Source organism: Nyctereutes procyonoides, unplaced genomic scaffold, assembly GCF_905146905.1.
Source record: "Nyctereutes procyonoides isolate TBG_1078 unplaced genomic scaffold, NYPRO_anot_genome, whole genome shotgun sequence".
Lineage (NCBI taxonomy): Eukaryota > Metazoa > Chordata > Mammalia > Carnivora > Canidae > Nyctereutes > Nyctereutes procyonoides.
Window position 1 is genome coordinate 17,667,541 of NW_026575049.1, and position 20,653 is coordinate 17,688,193.

The 20,653-nt window shown below is 63.1% G+C and overlaps 3 protein-coding genes and 1 long non-coding RNA gene across 7 annotated transcripts; 2 read left to right on the top strand and 2 right to left on the bottom strand.

Annotated features, from left to right (window-relative positions):
- The first annotated feature begins 158 nt into the window (after positions 1-158).
- Positions 159-4,559, top strand: LMF2 (lipase maturation factor 2). 3 transcript variants are annotated; one of them, XM_055327847.1, is made up of 14 exons: positions 159-310; positions 605-858; positions 992-1,020; positions 1,154-1,323; positions 1,444-1,622; positions 2,021-2,162; positions 2,281-2,418; positions 2,487-2,592; positions 2,666-2,762; positions 2,830-3,012; positions 3,136-3,304; positions 3,431-3,542; positions 3,619-3,715; positions 3,802-4,559. In XM_055327847.1, the coding sequence occupies exons 1-14, from the start codon at positions 217-219 to the stop codon at positions 4,102-4,104; spliced, it is 2,073 nt and encodes a 690-aa protein (XP_055183822.1). In that variant the 5' UTR covers positions 159-216; the 3' UTR covers positions 4,105-4,559. The 3 variants fall into 3 exon arrangements, with proteins under 3 accessions (XP_055183822.1, XP_055183820.1, XP_055183821.1); XM_055327845.1 differs by having other exon boundaries at positions 160-310; positions 1,154-1,371; XM_055327846.1 differs by having other exon boundaries at positions 160-310; positions 1,154-1,371; positions 2,284-2,418.
- A 6,300-nt stretch (positions 4,560-10,859) lies between these two features.
- Positions 10,860-20,470, top strand: LOC129511307 (uncharacterized). Its single transcript, XR_008664791.1, has 5 exons — positions 10,860-11,110; positions 18,501-18,717; positions 19,180-19,333; positions 19,423-19,502; positions 19,622-20,470. It is a non-coding gene; the product is annotated as an uncharacterized LOC129511307 (long non-coding RNA).
- On the bottom strand, positions 11,216-13,747 carry MIOX (myo-inositol oxygenase). 2 transcript variants are annotated; one of them, XM_055327864.1, is made up of 10 exons: positions 13,672-13,747; positions 13,148-13,228; positions 12,908-12,988; positions 12,629-12,791; positions 12,278-12,345; positions 12,050-12,159; positions 11,902-11,969; positions 11,760-11,809; positions 11,565-11,614; positions 11,216-11,477 (listed from the first exon to the last, which is right to left on the bottom strand). In XM_055327864.1, exons 1-10 carry the CDS (start codon positions 13,684-13,686, stop codon positions 11,369-11,371), a joined length of 795 nt encoding a protein of 264 aa, XP_055183839.1. In that variant the 5' UTR covers positions 13,687-13,747; the 3' UTR covers positions 11,216-11,368. The 2 variants fall into 2 exon arrangements, with proteins under 2 accessions (XP_055183839.1, XP_055183838.1); XM_055327863.1 differs by having other exon boundaries at positions 11,565-11,677; positions 13,672-13,746.
- On the bottom strand, positions 14,021-18,199 carry ADM2 (adrenomedullin 2). The gene is made up of 3 exons (XM_055327867.1): positions 17,864-18,199; positions 17,631-17,751; positions 14,021-17,030 (listed from the first exon to the last, which is right to left on the bottom strand). The coding sequence occupies exons 2-3, from the start codon at positions 17,738-17,740 to the stop codon at positions 16,712-16,714; spliced, it is 429 nt and encodes a 142-aa protein (XP_055183842.1). The 5' UTR covers positions 17,741-17,751; positions 17,864-18,199; the 3' UTR covers positions 14,021-16,711.
- Positions 20,471-20,653: the final 183 nt, after the last annotated feature.

A 20,653-nucleotide genomic window follows, 5' to 3' on the forward strand; every position in this document is an offset into this window, starting at 1 on the left:
TGCGGGCGGGGGCGGGGCTGGGCTTGTCGTTGCTTGTGGGCGGGGCGGGGCCTGCTGTTGCTTGTGGGCGGGACCTGCCGTTGCCGCCGGGCGGGCCGGGGCCGGGGCCGGGCCCGGGGGCGGGGCTTGCCGTTGCCGCCGGACGGACGGACGGACGGACGGACGGGCGGGGCGGGGCGTCCGGCGGGCGCGTCGGCAGCTGGCCGCGTAGGGAACATGGCGGCCTCCGGGCTCCCGCGGCGGCTGTTCCTCCAGGGCGTGGCCGCCGTCTACGCGTTGGCCTTCGCGTCCCTCTACACGCAGATCCCGGGTGAGGGCCCCTCGGGGACGCCCCCAGCCCGCGCCCTGAGTCGGCTCACGGCCCCGCCGACGCTCCGCCGGCCCGGGGGGAAGGGCGCGTGCGGTGACCCGCTTCCCGGAGGTCGCGGCCCCTGAGCGCGGTGGGCGCGCACCTGGTGGGCAGGTGGGAGAGCAGACGCGGGAGGCCCGGGTGAGCTCCGCCGGCGGGGGCGCTGGCCCGGGTCGCCGGCTGCGGCGGGTCCGCGGGGGGTGCTGCAGGCCCCGGCTGGCGCGCTGGCGGGGAGCCTGACGTGCCCTCCCGCAGGCCTGTACGGCGCCGAGGGCATCCTGCCTGCGCGGAGGACGCTGCGGCCGCAGGGCAAGGGGCGCTGGCGGCAGCTCTGGGAGACCCCGACGCTGCTGTGGGAGGCCCCGCAGCTGGGGCTGGACACCGCGCAGGGCCTGGAGCTGCTGAGCCTGCTGGGCGCCCTGCTGGCCCTGGGCGCGCTGCTGCTGCGCCCGCTGCGCAACCTCTTCGTCTACCTGCTGCTCTGGGCTGCCTACCTGTCAGCCTGCCAGGTAAGTGGGGCTGCCTGCTGCCCCCCCCCCCGCGCCACCCGCACCCATGTCAGGACCTCAGTCCCCCGTCCACCCTGGCCCCCGCCTGCCTCTGCAGACACCCCCTGCTCCCTGACAGCCTTTCTCCTTGCAGGTGGGCCAGGTATTTCTTTACTTCCAGTGGTGAGTGACCTTGGTGTGGGGCTGCAGCAGGTGGGGCCAGGGAGGCCGGGGACGGTTGCCTCTCCAGGGAGGACCCTCGGAGGGGAGCAGCCTTGATGGGAGGGGCCCTTTGTGCTCTCCCTTCTCCCCACAGGGATTCCCTACTGCTGGAGACTGGCTTCCTGGCCGTGCTGGTGGCCCCCCTGAGGCAGCCCCCCCGCCGTAAGCAGACCCCCCAGGGCGGGCTGGCAGGGGCATCGCCCCATGAAGCCCTCCCCTTCTGGCTTGTGCGCTGGCTGCTGTTTCGCCTCATGTTTGCCTCAGGTGTGGTCAAGCTGACCAGCCGTTGCCCCGCGTGGTGGGGGCTTACTGGTGAGCGTCCCGTCCTGGACGTGGGACAGGGCTGGGGGTTGTCTTGCCCTGACCACCCCTTGTCACTTGCAGCCCTCACCTACCACTATGAGACCCAGTGCCTGCCCACGCCTGCCTCCTGGTTCGCCCACCACCTGCCCGTTTGGCTGCACAAACTCAGCGTGGTGGCCACGTTCCTCATCGAGATTGCAGTCCCCCCACTGTTTTTTGCCCCCATGCGCCGCCTGCGCCTGGCAGCTTTCTGCTCCCAGGTCAGTGGGGACCTCAGCCATCTGATGGGACATGGCCTTTGTGAGCACTGCCCAGGGGGTCCTGCCGGGATTGGGTGGTTGCCGGGAGCACTCAAGGCCTCATGAGCGGGGAACAGGCTACCTCAGGATGTGAAGGCAAGCCTGTGGGGCAGGGCTCAGCCTCACTGGGAGAAGTCAGGTTAGCAGAGGCTGCTGAGCCTGGGCTTTCTCCAGGTGACGGGGAGCCACAGAAGGTACGAGCAGGGGGTAAGGGATGGCTGGAGTGGGAGCATGACGGCCAGGGGGGTGACAGGGAGGGGATGTGATGCCTGCAAGAAAGGCCCAGGCACGGGGTGCAGAGGGGCTTTGAAGGGCCGGAAGGGGGTGGGCCTCGGGAGTTAGCATGGGTCCTCCCCCAGGTTTTGTTGCAAGTCCTGATCATCGTCACTGGCAACTATAACTTCTTCAATCTGCTCACCCTGGTGCTCACCACCGCCCTCCTGGACGATGGGAATCTCACTGCTGAGGCTGACAGCGGCTGCTGCAGAAAGACCCCCACTTGTGAGTGCCAGCTTGTCCCGGACAGCCAGGCATCTTCAGCCCGACTGCCCACCAGCAAGTTTCCTGCCCTCCAACACTCGTCTAGTGACCCCAGCCCACCTGTGACTGTCTTGCTCAGCAGCCTGGCCCAGATCACTGCTGGCCCTGCTGGCCCTGCTCCTGGAATGTACCGTCTACGGGCTGCTGGCCTATGGCACCGTGCGTTACTTCGGCCTGGAGGTTGACTGGGAGCAGCTTGCTGTTCACTCCACAACCAGTGAGTACCAGCTGGGGGGCCAGGGGCAGAGGCTGGACTGCCCTCCTCACACTCCTTTCTTTCTGCAGCCTTTACCTTCCACCAGTTTTCCCAGTGGCTGAAGATGGTGACCCTGCCCACCATGTGGCTGGGGGTGGCCTCCCTTGGCTGGGAACTGCTGACTGCCTTCTGGAGGTATGTGGTCCAAGGGGGTGGGGTAGAGCTATGCAGGGCAGGCCTGACGGCACTTGGGTCCCCCGCCCCCCAGGTGGACCCAGGTGCGAGGGTGGCTGAGGAAGCTCTGCACTGCAGTCCAGCTGTTCATCTTTGGCACTGCCACGGTGGCCTTGTTTGTGATCAGCCTGGTGGGTAGCACTCGGGGAGGGGGGTGGGGGCTGGAGGGACAGCATTGAGTTGCTGCCCCGTCTCCAGGTGCCATACTCCTACATAGAGCCCTCAACCCACGGGCGTCTCTGGACCGGTGCCCACCGCCTGTTCAGCACCGTGGAACACCTGCAGCTGGCTAACTCATACGGCCTCTTCCGCCGGATGACCGGCCTGGGTGGGCGGCCCGAGGTGGTGCTGGAAGGCAGCTACGACGGGCAGCACTGGACGGTAGACCCTGCCTTGGGCCCCCAGGGCTGGGAGGCACCCACGGAGGGAGGGAGGGAGGGAGGGAGGGAGGCGGGGAGGGTCCAGCGGGTCCAGCAGGTCATGCTCACCTGTCGTGCCGGGCAGGAGATCGAGTTCATGTACAAGCCGGGGAACCTGAGCCGGCCGCCCCCCATCGTAGCACCCCACCAGCCCCGCCTCGACTGGCAGATGTGGTTTGCCGCTCTGGGCCCGCACTCGCACAGCCCCTGGTTCACGAGCCTGGTCCTGCGCCTGCTGCAGGGCAGGGAGCCTGGTGAGGCCCGGCAGAGGGGGAGGCGGAGGGTCTTGGCAGGGTAGGCCCCAGGGGGAGCAGGGAGCGTGAGAAGGGGAGGCAGGGGCCGGGGGAGACGGGGCTGTGCTGAGCCCTACTGCTCTGCAGTGATCCGCCTCATCCAGAACGACGTGGAGAAGTACCCCTTCCACAAGCAGCCGCCCACCTACGTGCGGGCTCAACGCTACAAGTACTGGTTCTCACATCCTGGGGAACAGAGGTAAGGCTGGACACCGGGGTGGGGGGTGCTGGGGCCTGGGCTCAAGCGCCCCCCCGGACATACCGCCTTGTTGCAGCCAGTGGTGGCGACGCCAGTGGGTTGAGGAGTTCTTCCCCCGGGTGTCCTTAGGGGACCCCCTGCTGGACATGCTGCTCAGACAGTTTGGCCTCCAGGTAGGAAGGCGTTAGTGGGGGGAGGTGGTGGGTGGTCCCTCCTCGGGGTTGGTCTCCATGGGCCTCTGTCAAACCTGCATCCACAGGACAAGAGCCCGCCCCGAGCCCGCAGCTCCGGCAACACCCTGGCCCAGGCCCTCCGCTGGATACGGAAACAGCTGTTGCCCCTGGAGGCTTCCACCCTGCTCTGGGGGCTCCTCGCCGCAGTGGGGGCCATCAGGGGCATGCAGGCCCTGCTGGGGCCCCATCCCCCCCACGCCTCCCCTGTGGCCAAGGAGGAGAAGCACAGGCCAGCCCCTAAGAAGGACTGCGGGCCTGCCGGCAAAGCGGCCGCCCCTGCCCCTGACAACTGCAGCAGCTGCGCTCAGGCTCCTAGGAGGAAAAAGTAGCCACGTTCCATCAGCCACATGTCCAGAGGGTCGGGTACCCAGCGCGCCGCTGGCCTTCCGCGACAGGACACATGCAGCCAGCGTGCCTTAGCCGACAGGTGCCGGGACGGGTGCAGGTCGGGGTGCGGTCCCCGAGGGCAGGCTTTAGCCGCCCTGCTGTGTGGAGGCCCCACCACCCCAACACCTGCGCAACCGGGGCCTTCCTTCCCCAGCCCACCCTCGGCCTCCACCACGAGGTGGGCAGGTGACCCAGCTGGGGGTCTTTCCCAGGACATTAACCAGGGCTGTGGGAGGCCCTTTCCTTCTGGAGGGAGCCAGGTCTGATACCCCCAGCCCCCACCCCTGCACAGGCCAGGCTGCGGCTGACCTGCTGAGGATGCAAGGGAGGATGAGGGAAGACACCCTAAGCCCTGGGGATTGTGGTCCAGGATCAATAAAGGCAGCTCTGTGCTTGAGCGCATGTCTGCTGTCTCCTTCCACCTCACAGCCCTGAGGACACGGGCCGTCCCTGCCCCTGGCGGGGAACACGGCGCAGATGCTGTCCCACTGACCGCTCCCTGGCTTCTGGGGGGCCTTGGTTCTCCCCGGCTTGACGTCCTCCATAAAAGAGATACGAGGGCGAGCTCCAGCACGGCCCGGCCGGCCCGCCAGCACTCACAGGACATCTGTGAGGTGGCTGTGTGGGACTGTGGGACCCAGAGTGCCCGAGGCCTGGGAACACCGGGACCCAGCCCCTTCCTTCTTTCCTGCCCCTGCCTCCTCATCCCAGGAGGCGGCTGAAGGGTCAGAGCCCCGGAGCTCCCTGGGCAGGGCGCCACATCCGGGGCATTGAGCAGCGGAGTGCTGGGGGGCGTGGGAGAGGAAGGAGAGCCCTGCGAAGGGGGAGGGAGGACCCACGACCCCCAGGAAGCAGCCTCGGGTCTGTCCGGGGGTCTGCGGCCAGGAGGGCACTGCCCTCGGAGGACCTGTGGCACAGCTTCCCCAGCCCACCTTGTGCTCCGATCCCGAGGGCCGCTGGTCTTTCCCCCTCGTGGCACTGAAAACCCTCCCCTCTGACCGGTTCAAACAGAACTCATCGTGCTGCCCACGGCCGCCGGTGGCCAACATCCTGAGCTGCTGGTGCCTTCAAATGTGCTCTTAAGTTCAATGATCCTGTACATTGATTTCCACTTGAATTCCAAATCCCACCAAGTGCTTAAAGCAGTTGTGTATTTAAAATTCAAAAACGTGTTGTTTGCCTTCAGGATTTTTTGGGGGGATATGTGTGTCATGAAACACGTTATCTCCTGAAAATGAAAGTAATATGTTCACTGTGGAGAATTTTGTTTTAAAAACACAGAAAGCAAAATAAAGCAAAGCGAGTTCTGTTTCTCCCGCTTTACACACACACTCATGGCAAGGAGGCATGCACACCAACGTTGGTTTTGTTTTATGGAACTGAATTTATACTATATTTGAAGTTTTGATTCTTACTATTTTTATGCTTGTGCAGCCCATGCTCATCAAGTGACTAAATGACTACTTCATCCATGATTTCTTCTAGGTTATTTATTATTCTATTCCATGCATAAGCGTGACAGTCTCCCCTGTTATTAGACTTTGGCAATAAAAAAAAAAAAAGCCACCTTCTACAGAACCGTGAAAATACCCAGGGTGAGGTGGTCTACAGTTTTGGTTTTGTTTTTTTTTTTTAAGATTTTATTTATTTATTCGTGAGAGGCACAGAGGCAGAGGACAGGCGGGGGGGGGGGGGGAGAAGCAGGCTCCCGGTGGGAAGCCCGATGCGGGACTCGATCCCGGGACCCCGGGGTCACAGCCAACCACGGAGCCACCCAGGCGCCCCCTCCCCTGCTGCGTCTTGACCCTCCTGAGTCCAGCTTGTTCTTCCGGCGAGTTTCTATAGTAAGTTTTGCAAACTGGTGGAAAATCCTGCTTTTAATCAGTGCCTTTTAAGCATCAAGCATGGCCTCAGCAGTCGGTACTGCATGGACCACAGTGAAGGACCCAAGCGGCCTTCTGCAGCTACCTTGCAATGGCCCCGATGGCCCCGCGTCCCGTACCACCACCACCACCACCACCACCCCCCACCCCCGCCCCAGGACGCTGCCAGCGGAGGCCCACACCGGCAGCCTCCCCGCCAGGCCAGGCTGCCCGGGCTTCCTTGTTTACATTTGCCTTTTTAATCCATCGGAAATGGACTTCATCATATTGTGAAACACAGAAACAGTTTTTTTCCCCCAAGCAGCCAGAATTGTCAGCACTGCTTGTTGAATAATTAACCTGTTTCTCATTGATATTTTATGCTTCTTGTATTGTGTAGGGAGATACTACGGATAGAATTTTAAGCTGCTCCTTTTGATCTTTCTTCAGGCTTTTAAATTGTTTGCAAATTTCTTGGGTTTTTGTCTTGTTTCCTATAACAACCTTTTTTTTTTTTTTTTAAGATTTTATTTATTTGCTTGAGAGAGAGCGTGCGTGCCGGCGATGGAGAGCCCAACGTGGGGCTGGATCCCAGGACCCTGAGATCAGGAGTCAGAGGCTTAACTAACTTAGCCACCCAGGCGCCCCAGGGGTCCGGCTCTGGATTTTGGCTCAGGTCATGGGATCCAGCCCAGCATCGGGCTCCGTGCCCAGCACCGTCTGCCTGAGAGTCTCCCCCCACCCTCATGCTCTTTCTCACGTAAATCAGTAAAATCTTAAAAATGCATGATTCAGAGTCTGTCAGTGGATTCACAGAGCTGTCAATTTTTAAGCGTTTTCATCCCCTTAGCTGGCGTGTGCCAACTGCTCCCCCCCACCCCCCACTGCCTGTGCAGCCACTGATGTACTTTCTAGGTCTAGGGAATCGCCGGTTCTGGACACTTTGAGTAGAATCACACAGGTTGTGCCCTTTTTTGTCTGGCTTCGGCATCTCTCACTTAGCACCGTGCTTTCAAGATGCAGTCACGAGGCAGCATGGCCAGAGCTCGTTCCCACGGCCAGATACCACGCCATCGCGCGTTTGTATGTTTTGATTATTCGCTTATGCATCGATGCACATTTGGGCGGTTCCCACCTTTTTTTTTTTTTTTTTGGCTATCGTGAATGACCTAAATGAACCTAAATGACGTACAAGCATCTGTTTGAGTCCCTCCTTTCAGTTATCTTGGGTCCACACGCAGGAGTGGACTGGCAGGACCTGGTAGGTCCCGTTAACTTCCTGAGGAACCAGTAACTGTTGGTTAGAGCAGCTGCACCTTTACGTTCTCTCCTCGCAGGGATGCACCAGGGTTCAGATTTATCCACTTCCTCACTAGCACTGGTGGTTTTCCCTTTTTTTTTTTTAAGATTTTTTTTATTTTTATTTATTTATGAGAGAGGCAGAGACACAGGCAGAGGGAGAAGCAGGCTCCATGCAGGGAGCCTGATGGGAGACTCAATCCCAGGACTCCAGGATCACGCCCTGGGCCAAAGGCAGACGTGAAACCGCTGAGCCATTCAGGGATCCCTCCCTTTCTTTTGTAATAATCATCCTAATGGGTATGAAATGGTGTCTCGTGGTGGTTTTGATTGTGCCTTTGCCTAATGACTGATGATGTTGGGCATCTTCGTGTGCTTTTTGGCCATTTGTGTATCTTTTTTTTTTAAGATTTTATTTATTCATTCATGAGAAACACGGTGAGACAGAGAGAGAGAGAGAGAGAGAGAGGCAGAGACACAGGCAGAGGGAGAAGCAGGCTCCATGCAGGGAGCCCGATGTGGGACTCGATCCCGGGTCTCCAGGGTCAGGCCCTGGGCTGAAGGCAGCGCTAAACCGCTGAGCCACCCGGCGCTAAACTGCCTGCCATTTGTGTATCTTTGAAGACCTGTCTATTCAGGTCTTTTGCCTATTTTTTAATTTTTTATTATTTTTTTGTCTTTTTTTTTAATCAATTGTTTGGTTTTTGTTAATGAGCCGTAGCTCATATATATTCTGGATACGAATCTCTCATCAATATAGGATTTGTGAATGTTTTACCATCTGCAGATTGCCTGTTCACCCCCTTCACGGTGTTCTTCAGTGTGCAGAAGGTTTTCATTTTTATGAAGTCCGATTTACCTATTTTTTTCTTTTCTTGCTTGCATTTTTGGTGTCATAGCAAAAAAATCATTGCTAAATCCAAAGCCATGAAGATTTCCCCCAAGAGTTTCATAGCTTAGGTCTTTGGTCCTTTTCAAGTTAATTTTTGCATATGGTGTGAGGTAGGCATCCGGCAACATTCTTCGGCACGTGGATGCCTGGTTTTCTCAGAACAATTTATTGAAAAGACAGTGCTTTTCCCATTGAATGGTCTCGGCAACCTTGTCAAAAATCAACTGGCCAGGGACCCCCAGGTGGTTCAGTGGTTGAGCATCTGCCTTCAACTCAGGGTGTGATCCCAGGGTCCCGGGATCGAGTCCTGCATCGGGCTCCCCGCATGGAGCCTGCTTCTCCCTCTGCCTGTATCTCTGCCTCTCTCTGTGTGTCTCTCAGGAATAAATAAAATCTTAAAAAAAAAATTACCACCTGGAAAATTAAGCTGAGAGATTTCCCTAAATATTTACTCATTAATTCTATTTAACTATAAAAATAAACTCACTACCTGTTTCAGCGAGAAGAGTGACATAGGTCGGTTTGGTTTGGTTTCTCCCCCAGGTGAACTGCCCCCCACTGTGGGGCTGGAACTCCCCACCCGAGACCAAGAGTGGCGCACACTACCTACCAAGGGACCCGCCCGCCGCCCTGTCATTGTTCCCAGGGCCATCCTGCCTCTGCTGTCCCTGACTTCCTGGGGTCCCCCACCCCCAGAGCAGCAAAGGCTGTTCATTAGCCCTGGGCTCCCGCGGGCTGGACGCTCCAGGCTGTCCAACTGTCCGCCTCCAGCGGCCCCAGAACGAGCGAGCCCCTGCAGGGTGCTGCCTGTGGCCCACAGCTCAGGGGGAGCTGACGGCTCAGAAGCGCCTGGCTGGAAGGGCACCGGCAGGCTGAGCCCGGGCCTCAGCCTCGACCAAGGTGGATGAGGCCGGGGGCGGGGGCCGGGGGGGCGTCTGCAGAGGGGCAGCCCACTCCCATCCGCAGGCTCCTCAGCTGCCCCAAAGCCCTGGAGCCCAGTGAGGCCTGACTGTGCCTTGGCAGGGAGAGACTATGGGGCCATTGGCTTCGGGGCCGTGTGAGGTGGCCTGGAGACTGGAGAGGGCCTGGGGACCCTGGGACAGGAGCCAACATGGCCCCTCTTGCTGTGTCCGTGGGGAGGCTCCCCAGGCTGGGCCCAGGATGCTGACTTGGGGCCCAGAGAAGCAGCGCACTGAGCCCCCTTTCTCATGCCAGCCACCTCCGAGCCGGCAGAGGGGCCTCGGCTCACCCTCCACGGCCCTTTCCCCGGATCCGTACTTCTGGCCTCCACAGTGGCCCCCAGCACCCCGTGAAGCAGCTCTAGGGAGGGACCACCCCCCAGCCCCGTGTACCTGCCCAGCCTCAGCCCACCGGCTGGGAGGGAGTGTGGAGGGGCTGCCCAGGGAGGAAGCAAGTTTCCAGAAGGAAGGACAAGTGACCTGGAAGACGGAGCAGGGCAGGGGGGCGGCGGGGGCATGGGCAGGTGAGCACTGAACACTAAGTCTGTGAATATGAAAGGGCAGGGGACCCCTTGGACGGTGCCTGGACCCCCTAGGGGCCTCTGTGTAAGATGCTCCTTGTTTAAGTGCTCTCTACACCTGGTGGGAGGGGGGCTCACACTCAGGGCCCCGAGACTACGAGCTACAAGAGCCACAGGCTCTACGATGGAGCCAGCCCAGCGCCCCCAAACTTTTAAGGTTCTAGCAGCAAATGCAAAGATCTGCTTGCCTCGGGGCCGCCCCTGTGGATGCTCCCTTGCTTCTTGAACCTGCCGCCCACCAACCCAGAGCCCCCTGACTCCTCCGGGTGTCCCCGTCCTCTGAGCAGGGAAGGGAAGCTCCCAGGGCGCTTGAGAACAACCCCCCCAAAACACATCCTCATCAAATCCCTGGAACTTGTGAATGTAATGCCTTAAAAAGGCGTCCTGCAGATGTGACCAAGGTCAGGATCCTGGGATGAGGGGATCCCCCTGGGTCACGCAGACGGGTCCTGAGGGAGCGAGCCACGCGTGGGGCACCAGCGCGGGCGGATCGTCCCTGGAGCCTGTGCGGAATGGCAGCCCTGCCGAGCACTTGCCACCATCTCAGCCTCTGGCTGCCGCGACTCAGGAGAATCAGGTTTTGTTTCAAACCGCCAAATTTGCGGTAATTTGTCACAGAAATGCAGGGACCTAACACAGCCTGTCCTGTCGCAGCAGCGGGCAGAGCGGACCCTCCTGAAGCTCTACCCCAACCCTGGCCATGGGGGTGACTCCTGGGCCGCAGCCCCAATAGGCCAAAATCCGCACACTCTCGCACCGAATCGGAGCACTGCCCGCCTCCGGGGAGCTGAGCCGAGGCCCTCAGACACGGACCACCGGGCACTGCTCTCCGTCGGGGAGCCCGTCGGGGAGCTGGGGGCCGCGCCCTGACCAGGCGGACCGCCTCGGGCTCTAATCCGAGCGCGGTGGCTATCAGAACACAGGCACCTGCGGCCTCCAGGCCCTCCTGCGCCCGCCCGCCGGGACCCAATCTCAGGGTGCCTCTCGGGGATACCAGTGAACGGGGCCACCCAGAACCCCAGACTCCGCGGGGACGCCGCCAGCAAAACACCAACAGAGGGAAAGTCCCTGAGACAAGGATCCACTTTCTTCCGAGAAATGAGCTGCTAGGAGGGAGGGAGGGAGCCAGCACCAGCCCTGGGGCGGGGGCGAAACCTGAAACCGCTCACTGAGGAGGCTCGGCCGCCCAGGGGCCCCGTGGGGGCGGGGAGAATCCTCTTGCCTGCCTTCACTGCCCTTGACCGCCCCTCGCACCACGAGGTTCTCCGTAACCTGTTTTTCTAGCTACCGAATGTTTTGCTTCATCTTGTTTTCTTAAGGACACTGGGCCCAGAGCGCTTGCCGACATCACCAAGGTGAGGATGGACAGTCAACCCCAGGAAGTGACGATGGAGCTGGAAGGGCGATCAGCAGGGCGGGGGGCGGGGGCGGCGGGGGCAGCATGGAGCCCACACTCACGAGATGCTGCAAGGTCTTTATTGGCAGTGAGCAGAGCGGTCAGGCGGGGGGGGGGGGGGGGGCGCTGGCTGTGGGTGTGCAGGTGGAGCGGGGCACTGGGCAGACTGGGCAGGCCTGGGTGGGGTGAGGGCAGGGGTGGGGGCAGCACAGGCTGGTCACCAGCTCAGGACCCCTGGGCAGTACTTGTCGATGAGGCCCTGGTAATAGGGCCGCAGCGTGGCCACGTCTGGCAGCTCGGGACACTTGGTGTACAGGTCAAATTTGCTGCGGCAGGAGGGGGGTGGTGTGGTGAGGAGGCCCCCGGGGCCCCCAGGCCCTCCTCCCACCCCAGCCCCCCAGGGCTGGCCCTACCTAAACTCCTGCACCCAGGGGAGCATGGTCAGGTCGAGCTCACTGCACAGCTGCCAGTAGTCGCCGCCCGTGTGCCAAGGGTAGAAGGAGTGGAAGCGAATCATGTAGAAGGCCTGAGGGCAGGAGCATGGCACTCGGGGCATGCTCTCAGGTGGGGGCAGGCCGGCTGACCCCCCCCCCCCCACTCCCACCTACCTCCGGGGGAAGAGCGAATTTGTTGAACTTCATCACCTGGTACATGTATTCTGTGGGAGACAGGGGGTCACCATCAGGCGCCCAGAGCCAGGCCCCAGGGTCCTGTCTCCTCCCGCCCACACCCGCCCACCAGCAGCCTCACCGTCGTGGCCCCAGGACATGAGGACGTTCTCCAGCCCGCAGTGAGGCTGGTACATGCCGAGCTCCGTGCTGCAGGGAGAGAGAAGGGGGTGAGGGGCTTGGGAGCCCGTGGGACAGGGGGACCAGTGGCTGGTGGGGGGGGGGGGCACCTGTATCGAGGATCCTGGAGGTCCGGGTTGTCCTGGAAGGTAGATTCACGGAAAACCACAGAGGCCTGCGGCCGGCAGCCGACCGGGAAGGTGTCTCCAACGACGGCCCACTGGGGACATGCAGCCGTGGAGGGGGTGACTGGCCTGCCTCCCCTCCCCAGCCCGGCGGGTTCCAGAGCCCGCAGCCTGGGCTGCCCCAGCATCACCCGGGCACCCCCCTGCCCTTACCTGCGGCTCCCCTGCCAGAACCAGGACCTTCCCCAGGTCATGCAGCAGCCCCACGAGGTGGAACCAGTCTGGGAGGGACAGGGACAGAGCCAGCTAGAGCGGGTGGGAGACGAGGGCCGGGGAGGGGTGGCCTGGGGCTCAAGGGTGAGGCCAGGAAAGGGCACAGACCCCTCTTCCCACCCACCGCAGCCCACCCCACCCTGGGGGTGGGGGCGGAGGGAGACACAACCTTGTCAGGGTGGTCCCCGGCCTGGGGCTCAAGGGTGAGGCCAGGAAAGGGCACAGACCCCTCTTCCCACCCACCCAACGCAGCCCACCCCACCCCGGGGGCGGGGGAGGAGGGAGACACACCCTTGTCAGGGTGGGCTTTCCGGATGCCCTCGGCTGTCTGGAAGGCATGGTAGGAATTGGGGAAGTCCACATCCGGGTCCGACTCGTCCACCAGCTCGTCCAGCATGTCCACAGCCTCCAGGACAGTCATCTTCTTGTAGGAGAAGCCCCCAAACTGGATGTGCTAGGGCCGGAAGGGGGGGCAGCATGGCCATGGGCTTGGCTGGGTCAGACCCGGGCCCAATCCAGCCGTCCCGCTGGGGGCCGCGGGGATGGGCAGCCCAGGAAGCTGCCAAGTACCTTCTTCCTGACGAAGTCCACTGTCTGATAGGTGTGCATGAGCTTGTAGGTGGCGAAGACCTGGTCCAGGAGCGGGCCAGCCTGCAAACCAGAGGGGCCGCCAGGAAGCTTGCGGGGCCCCGCTAGGGCCGCTGCTCCAGCCTCCCTGGCTGGGCCCCCAGCTGTGCAAAGGGGCAGGTGCTGCCCCCCCCCCAGGGAAGATGGGGTGGGGGGTGAGCCCAGCCCGGGGAGCGTCCTTACCTCATAGTTTCGGAAGCTGCCCTTGTCTTTGGCTTTCTCTGGGTCCATGTCTGGCCGGTAGACCAGGGAAGGGTCTGGGCCCTGGTTGGGTGGAGGATTAAACCCATTTTGCGGGGATGCCGGCCCCACGGGGAAGTGAGGACGTCCCCCTGGGGACACCGGAGCCTGACTGGGGGTCAGCAGCGAGGTTGGGGCACGGCGGGGCACGGACCCTCCAGAGCGCAGGCACCACCGGAGACAAGCTGGCTCGGGGGGTCAGCCAGATGCCCAATCGGGGTGACGCTGGGGTGTGCAGGATGCTGAGTGGGAGCGCCTGGCAGCAGCCCCCGGGTCTGCAGGGGGCCCAGGGGTGGGGCTGCTGACCCTTGCCCCTGCTAAGCCTAAACCAGCAGAGGAAGACAGAGGGAGGGAGCCCTTTGACCGGGGCCAGTGGACTGGCGGGAACCAGCGGGGACAGGGTGGGGGCGGCCACTCCTTCCCACGAGGGACGCCGGCTGTGTCTCCTCTGGGCCTGGCGTACTCACCACAGCCACCTTCATCTCGAGGGAGCAGCTGGCAGTGGGAAGAGGCTCTCAGGCTGTGCCCCTATATATGCCCACAGGTTACATAAGGGACCAGCCGCCACCTTGCCCTTTGGCCTTGGCCCTTGGTAATGAGTGACCATCCACCGTCCTCCTGGCCTCGGGAGTTAATGTGTCAGCACAGGAGCAGCTCCCAGCGCCCTGGCCCCGACCCCCCTCCCTGACTTCAGCTCCCTGAGACACCTACCTGATTGGGACTTGGAGGCTGCAGCCTGTCCCCCAGCCTCCAGCTCTCCCCCTCTCCTTCCTGCCCCTCCCTGCTCGCACCTCCCCTCTCCTCCGGTCTCCTCCCCACCCACAGCAGGCCCCTCCCAACAGGTGTGCAGACCCCAGGCCACACCCATCAGCCTCAGGCTTCCCGGATTCCACGAAGGGCAGGGGCTTTTAGGAAAAGTTATTCTGAGCCTCGCTAAATGAAGGTGAAAGACTTTATTCACGACTATTGAAACAGGGGAGAGAGAATCCAGCCGGGCCGCTGCCAGGAAGCAGAGTGGGGTCCGTGGACGGGAAGTCACTAGGGGCAGATACCGAGGAGGGGGTATCCTTGCTAACACTGGGTGAGGCCCTGTGGAGCAGCCTGGCTGCCACTGGGTCAAGAGGGCGCCCTGTGTCTGGATTTGGAGGCGAGGGCTCCGTTGGGGTCAGGGCAGAGCGTGGAACAGGCCGGGGTGGGCACACACAGCGGGGACCTGACCTTCTCTGAGGGAAGGATGCTGACTGGGAGCAGAACCAGTCCTTGTGGTATGTCAGGAAGACGGCGGGGCGGGGGGAGCGGTCAGAATATGGTCAGGACAGGGAGGTCAGGGCAGGGAGGCGGCAGGGGGGACGCAGGGCAGTGGCTGACCCGGCATGCAGGCCGGAGCCCCTACTCAGCTTTACTGGGCGAGAAGGCTAGGGGGCTGCTCCTGGCTGTGCTGACAACAAGCTGGGGAGCACGGGGACCCCTTCAAAGTGCCACCTGTTGTCCTGATACATGGGGAGTCATGGGGTGTCGTTTGCTTCGCTCCCAAGGAGGTAGTTTCCCTGGGTCTCCTCCTACTGTGGCTGTGGCCGTGGGGAGGGGGCTGTTTGCTGGTGCCTCCCGCAGCCGGGCAAGTGTTGGCTGAGGAAGGGTGGGGGCCCCGGGGAGGGGACTGAGCTGTCACCCCAAAGCAGGTGGTGGCTTAGAGTAGAAGTAGTCAACGACCAGCCAACTGTCTGGGGCGATGGGGAGAGGCAGACAGACGGCTGCTGGGGCCCTGGGGCTGCTCGGGGGCTGCCGCCACCAGTCCGGGTGGGCACCAAGTCAGTGCCCCAAGTGGCTGGGAGCTCAGGGGCCAGGCGGACAGCAGGTCAGATGCTGTGACCACGTGTCACAGTGCAGGGATGCTTGGAGCTCAACAGTCTGTCACCTGCAACCTTGTGGAGAGCCTCAGTGAGGACAGGGTGTCCTGGGGGCTGGCTGCTCTGACCCTGGAGGAGGGGCACTCTACACGGAGAATGAGCGCGCACGGGTCCAGGACTGGGTGCTGGGTGGGGGTGGGAGTGGGGCACCTGGCCACATGGTTCTCCTGACTCTCTGGGTTTGACCCTCCTAGACCGCTCCTCTTTCTGGCTCCCCCTCCCACCTCCTCACTGCCCTGCTGACACCCTGCGGTGACCACAGGCCCCTGGCCCCTCTGCCACGGGTACTCACACCAGTTCCAGCCTCTTAGCTGCTTTTCAGGGGCCTCCCTGCCACCCCCTGTGGATGTGGGGTCCTGGCACTGCCAGCGCCTGGCCATCCTCAGATCTCTGCTCGCCAGGCAGCCTTTCTCACACCAACTGACTGCCCTCGCCTGAGCTCAGGAAGCAGCCTCACCTGTCCCCACGGGGCCTAAGGGAGGGCAGGACCTTACCTGGCCAGGCGGGACCCCAGCTAGAAGAGCAGACACTGGGTGGGAGCCCAGATGGGCTTCTCCAGGAGACTCCCATGCCGGGGGTCCCACGGGTGGATGCTGCGCTGGCAGCAGGAGGAGCTCACCTGACCTCCGTGGCCGTGGCTTCTGCTCCTCGACTGGGGTAGTGATAGTGCTGACCTCACGGGTGGTGGAGATGTTGGCAGAGGAGCACTTATCACTGTTTGCCATGAACGAGGCACCACCTTTCTGGAGGCTGGGCTGTGCCTTGTGTGGCTGGGGTGGGGAGCACAGTCCCCAGGGACGCCCCGCATGGGAAGGACCCACCCAGGGTGGACACACAGCAGAACTGGCCCGAGAGCTCGTTCTAACCTTTAAAGGACCATCTGCCTCCCTAACTCTCCATAAGCCTGCCGCCTCCGTGGGTCCCCAGGCGGGGCAGGGTGGGCTCACGGAGACTGGGAGGCCTGAGGTGCCCCCACCCTCGCTTGGCATCCAGCCACTTGAGGTGGTGGTGGCTGTGACGTCATTGACCTGTTTGGGCTGGGAGATCTTGCTCCCACCCCCTGTGCCCCGTGTGCCCCCTCCCAGGCTCCCCTGTGTTGCCTGGAGATCCAGGGAGGGGTCCCCATTTGGACCCTGACCTCAGCCTCCAGAGTTGGCGACTGGAGCAACAGTTCCCGGCGTGGCCTGCCCTCCCTCATGCCGGCTCCGGGGATGGGGACCGCCGTGGGGTCCCCCTGCCTGCTGCCCTCACAGACTCAAGGGCACGGGGGTGGGAAGGCTGGGGCCCCGGGACAGGCCAAGCGGGGCTCAGTCTGATGGGGTCAGGCCCAGTGGGGAGGGCCGGGTGTGCCTGCTTGGCCCTGGTCTCCCCATGTCTTGGGGAGGCCTGGCCCCCGAAGCCTTTTCGGGAGCCCAGACTGCTTGTGGACCTGCTTGGGCTGCGGTGCTAGCCACGGAACCTGGTGGGTGCGGGGTAGGGCAGGGGGCACCTCGGGGGTCGCCAGCTCTTCAGGGGACTGCTGTTTGCAGGAGGTCCGGGGGGCCAGGTGGGGGCTCCAGGATCAAGGTGCAGCATCCCGGCTGGGACGGGCCGCTCCGCCTCAGCCGTAGCTGTAGGGGCTGCTGGGGTCCACGGGGGCTGCGTTCCGTGGGCCGGCTGACCCCACCAGCTGCCATAGGCGGTGGCTAAGGTTCTGGACCTGGCAGGTGCCCAGCACACAGCCCACCCGCAGGAGCTGGGCTCGGGACCTGTGGGGGCCCCGGCGTCGGTGGGCACCATCCCGGAGAGGCTGACCCGTGGCAGGGGCTCGGCTGGCGCGCCGCGGAGGCTGGAGGGCCTGCTGTAGCTTCCAGTCCACAGGCTGAGGCACAGGGGATGGAGGCTTCAGGCTGCTGGAAGGGGCATGGGCTGGGGGCTCCCTGCGGGGAGGGGGGGAAGGAAGGAAACCTGGTGGCCCAACCTTTCAGGGACCTCCTCAAGCCCAGCCACTCTCCCTCCCACAGAGGCATGGGGTCACCGGCAGGGGAAGCCCGGTTTCCCCAGAGCCCTGGAGCCCTGCCAGGGGAAGCCCACGGCGCCTTCTGAGCCCCGGGCTTGGGTCCTGGCCCTCAGCCACCTCGGCAGCCCAGGTCCCATGTCCATTCACCTGAACCTCCCAGGGCAAAGGGTGCCACTGGCCCCCCGTGGATCACTATGCTCACAACCCGCATGCTCCCCCTTCCCCTGGGTGGGAGAGGTGGGCAGTCCTGGGCATCCCTCCACCTCCCTCTCCTGGCTGACCTCTCCCTCCTTGAGGGGATGGCTCTACCAACAGGGGGGTGGGGGATGAGGGAAGTGTCCTTGGGGGGGAGACAAAGGAGGAGGGGCTGCTTGCCCCCCCTCAGGATTTGAAGGCCTACATGGGCCCTTGATTTAGGAGGAAAGCCCTAGCAGCAGGTGGAGGGGGCCCCAGTGCTGGGGAATGTTGGGGGGACGCCTCCCTGTGGGCCAAGGTGTGGGTAGCTGTGAACCCTGCTCACCTGGGGAGGGCAGGCCGCTGGCTCCCGCCCAGGCTGCGGGACAGGGTGCCCGGGAGCAGCAGGTAGAGGAGGCTGATGCAACCAAGGGTGCCGGTCAGGAGCCAGGCCATGGCAGGCGGGGCTGCGGGGAGGGAGCCAGGCAGGTGTGGGGACCGCGGCCCTCACCTGCAGCCAGCCCTCTCCCGGCACACTGGGAAGCCCTGGTGGTCAGCCCGGGGCAGGCAAGCTCATACCTATGTCTGTCCGTCCGTCCGTCCGTCTGCAGGCCAGCCAGTCTCAGGGGAGAAGCGGTGGCGGGCTGGGCCAGGAGCCTCCTTAGTCCAGTGCTGCCTGCGCTAGGTCGGGGGTCCTGCTAGGGGACTGACCTCAGCACCTCCAGAGCTAAATAGTCCTTCCAGGAGGAGGCGGAGCCGGATGCCCCAGCCGGGCGGGAGCCCGCCCTCCTGCTCCCTACTCTGGCCCAGCCCGGTAGCGCGGAGGCAGCCGTCACAGGGCAGCCCACTGGGAGCCCCCCCCCCCAACCCTCTGGCCCTAGCGGCTCCCAGCCGCACGCCCCACCTCTGGCGCCTTCCGGGGGGCCTGGGAACGTTCCAGGCTGAGGGGGCAGGTGTTGGGGGCGCGTCGGCCAGGCTGGTCCCTCCCCCAGGTGTCTGCCCCATGAGCGGCCTGGGCGGGTCTGGCCGGAATGCCCACCGCCACAGGCTAGCTGCTCAGCTCCTCACTACGGTGATCCAGAGACCCTTCCCCCAGGGCCCGTCTCTGCCCTCTCTTCCCCGAGACTGAGGGATCATGAGGACTTTCTGAGAAATTTATTTATTTATTTTTTAAACACGTTTTCTTTTTTTTTTTTTAATTATTTATTTATGATAGTCATACAGAGAGAGGCAGAGACAAGGCAGAGACATAGGCAGAGGGAGAAGCAGGCTCCATGCACCGGGAGCCCGACGTGGGATTCGATCCCGGGTTTCCAGGATCGCGCCCTGGGCCAAAGGCAGGCGCCAAACCGCTGCGCCACCCAGGGATCCCTCTGAGAAATTTAAGTAAAAAGTGAGAGCTCTCAATTACCACCCACCACGAATCTTTCCAGGTGGGCACCCCCTCCTGACTTGCTCTTGTGCAGCAGCATATCTCACCTGGGGCAGGTGGAGAGGGTGTGTGTGCATCGCACTTGGGGCAGGTGGAGGGGCATGTGCATCGCACCTGGGGCAGGTGGAGGGGGTGTGTATCTCACCTGGGGCAGGTGGAGGGGTGTGTGTGTGCATCGCACCTGGGGCAGGTGAAGGGGTGTGTGCATCGCACCTGGGGGAGGTGGAGGGGATGTGTGTGCATCGTACCTGGGGCAGGTGGAGGGGGTGTGTATCTCACCTATGGCACGTGGAGGGGCATGTGTATCTCACCTGGGGAAGGTGGAGGGGGGTGTGCATCACACCTGCGCACTGGAGTAAAAACATGTGAAGACAGAGACCTCTGCTCTCCCTGTGCATGGCCCCACTCCGACACACATGTGTTCTGTAACTTGTAAATTGATCTTTTACTTATGAGCAATTAGGCGATTTCCAGTCTTTCCAAGAGCAAGAACCTTTCCGTGTGAGCTCAGAGAAGCAGGGACTTTCCTAGAAGTGGAAATCCCGGTTGGAGTGGACGGGTGCATGTGGACAGAGCGCCAAGTGGCCCGCGGAGCCCTTGCCAGCCCACGCCCAACGGTATGGGCTTGGTGTCAGTGGTCCCTTGGGGCTTGGGGATCTGCGCGGGGACAGCTCTGCATCCGCCAACGTTTCCTCTGCCACCTCAGGCCCCGTCAGCATGGGGGACCTGCCTGCTCTCTGTTCCTCTGGCTGCACACACCGTGGGAGCTCAACAAACACTCGCGGTGTGAGTAAGTCGACTAGTGTTGAGCGCCGGCCCGTGGAGGACCCTGGTTCGTGTCCGGAGGCGGGCAGGGAGGCAGCAGCAGCCCTCCCGGTTTCTAGTCATTGATTTATTTTTTCCAGCTTGGGGAGGAGGGAGCGCGAAGCCATGACATTCACGGTAGAAAGGTGCCACGGGGCAGGAGGGGCGGCCTGGGGGGACAGAGCCTGAGTTACCCTGGGGGCGGGCGACGAGGTCAGCTCTTCTGGTGGCCGATATGGGAGCCACTAGCGAGGGTGGGTTTGGGCGCCTGCGGTCTTCCTGGCAGAGGTGTCAGGCTGCCCTGTAGCCTCGTGGGCCTGGGGCTGGAGAGGGCCGACCTGGAACACGCGTGGGAGCGTCACAGACTCCACCAGACACTGCGGTGAGGATGGAGGCAGCAGGCCAGCTCTGGAGGGACAGCGAGGGAGGGGTGGGCAGAGGCCCCGGGCAGCCGGACCCGCCCCCCAACCTGCCCCAACACTGTCGCCAGTGTCCTCTTCCCCAAACTCAAGGGTGATGGTACCACCCAACCCTCCAATAAAGAAAAATCAAATCAAAGTGCCTTGTCTCTGCGAGTTTGTAACCCAGGCAAGCGGAGGTAAATGAGCCCCAGGGAGATGCCTGGACCCGGGCTCCCGGCGTAGTTCCCAGCGCCCTTGCTGCCTCCCCGACCCCCGCTGGGTGGGGTGTCCTCCGGCCCCGGGCGCCACAGCTCGGGGGCCTCGGGTGTGACCCCGTGTGACCCCGTGCGCTCCCGGGCCGGCGGCTCCCGCTCCCCCCACCCGCTGTTCGCTCCGCGGCCGGCTGCGGGGGCTCGAGCGCCCGGGGCGTGGGCGTCTCCTCCATCCCGCGCCCGGTGCCCCCGCCTTGCCGCCGCTTTCCGCGGAGGGCGTGCGCTCGAGGCTTCACTCCGCCCGATGGGGCTTCCGAGCGCCGAGCCCCGGGCCCGCTCCCACCCGCGCCACGCCAGCCGCTGACCCGCGCGAGCCGCCGTCAATGTCAGCGCCTGGGGGGCGGGGCCGGGCGGAGCCCCGCCCCCGGGCACCGAGCCCGCGCCGAGCCGACCAATGGGAGCGCGTAGCTGCGGGCCCCGCCCATGGCGGGGGCGGGGAGAGGCCGCGCAAGCGCACGGC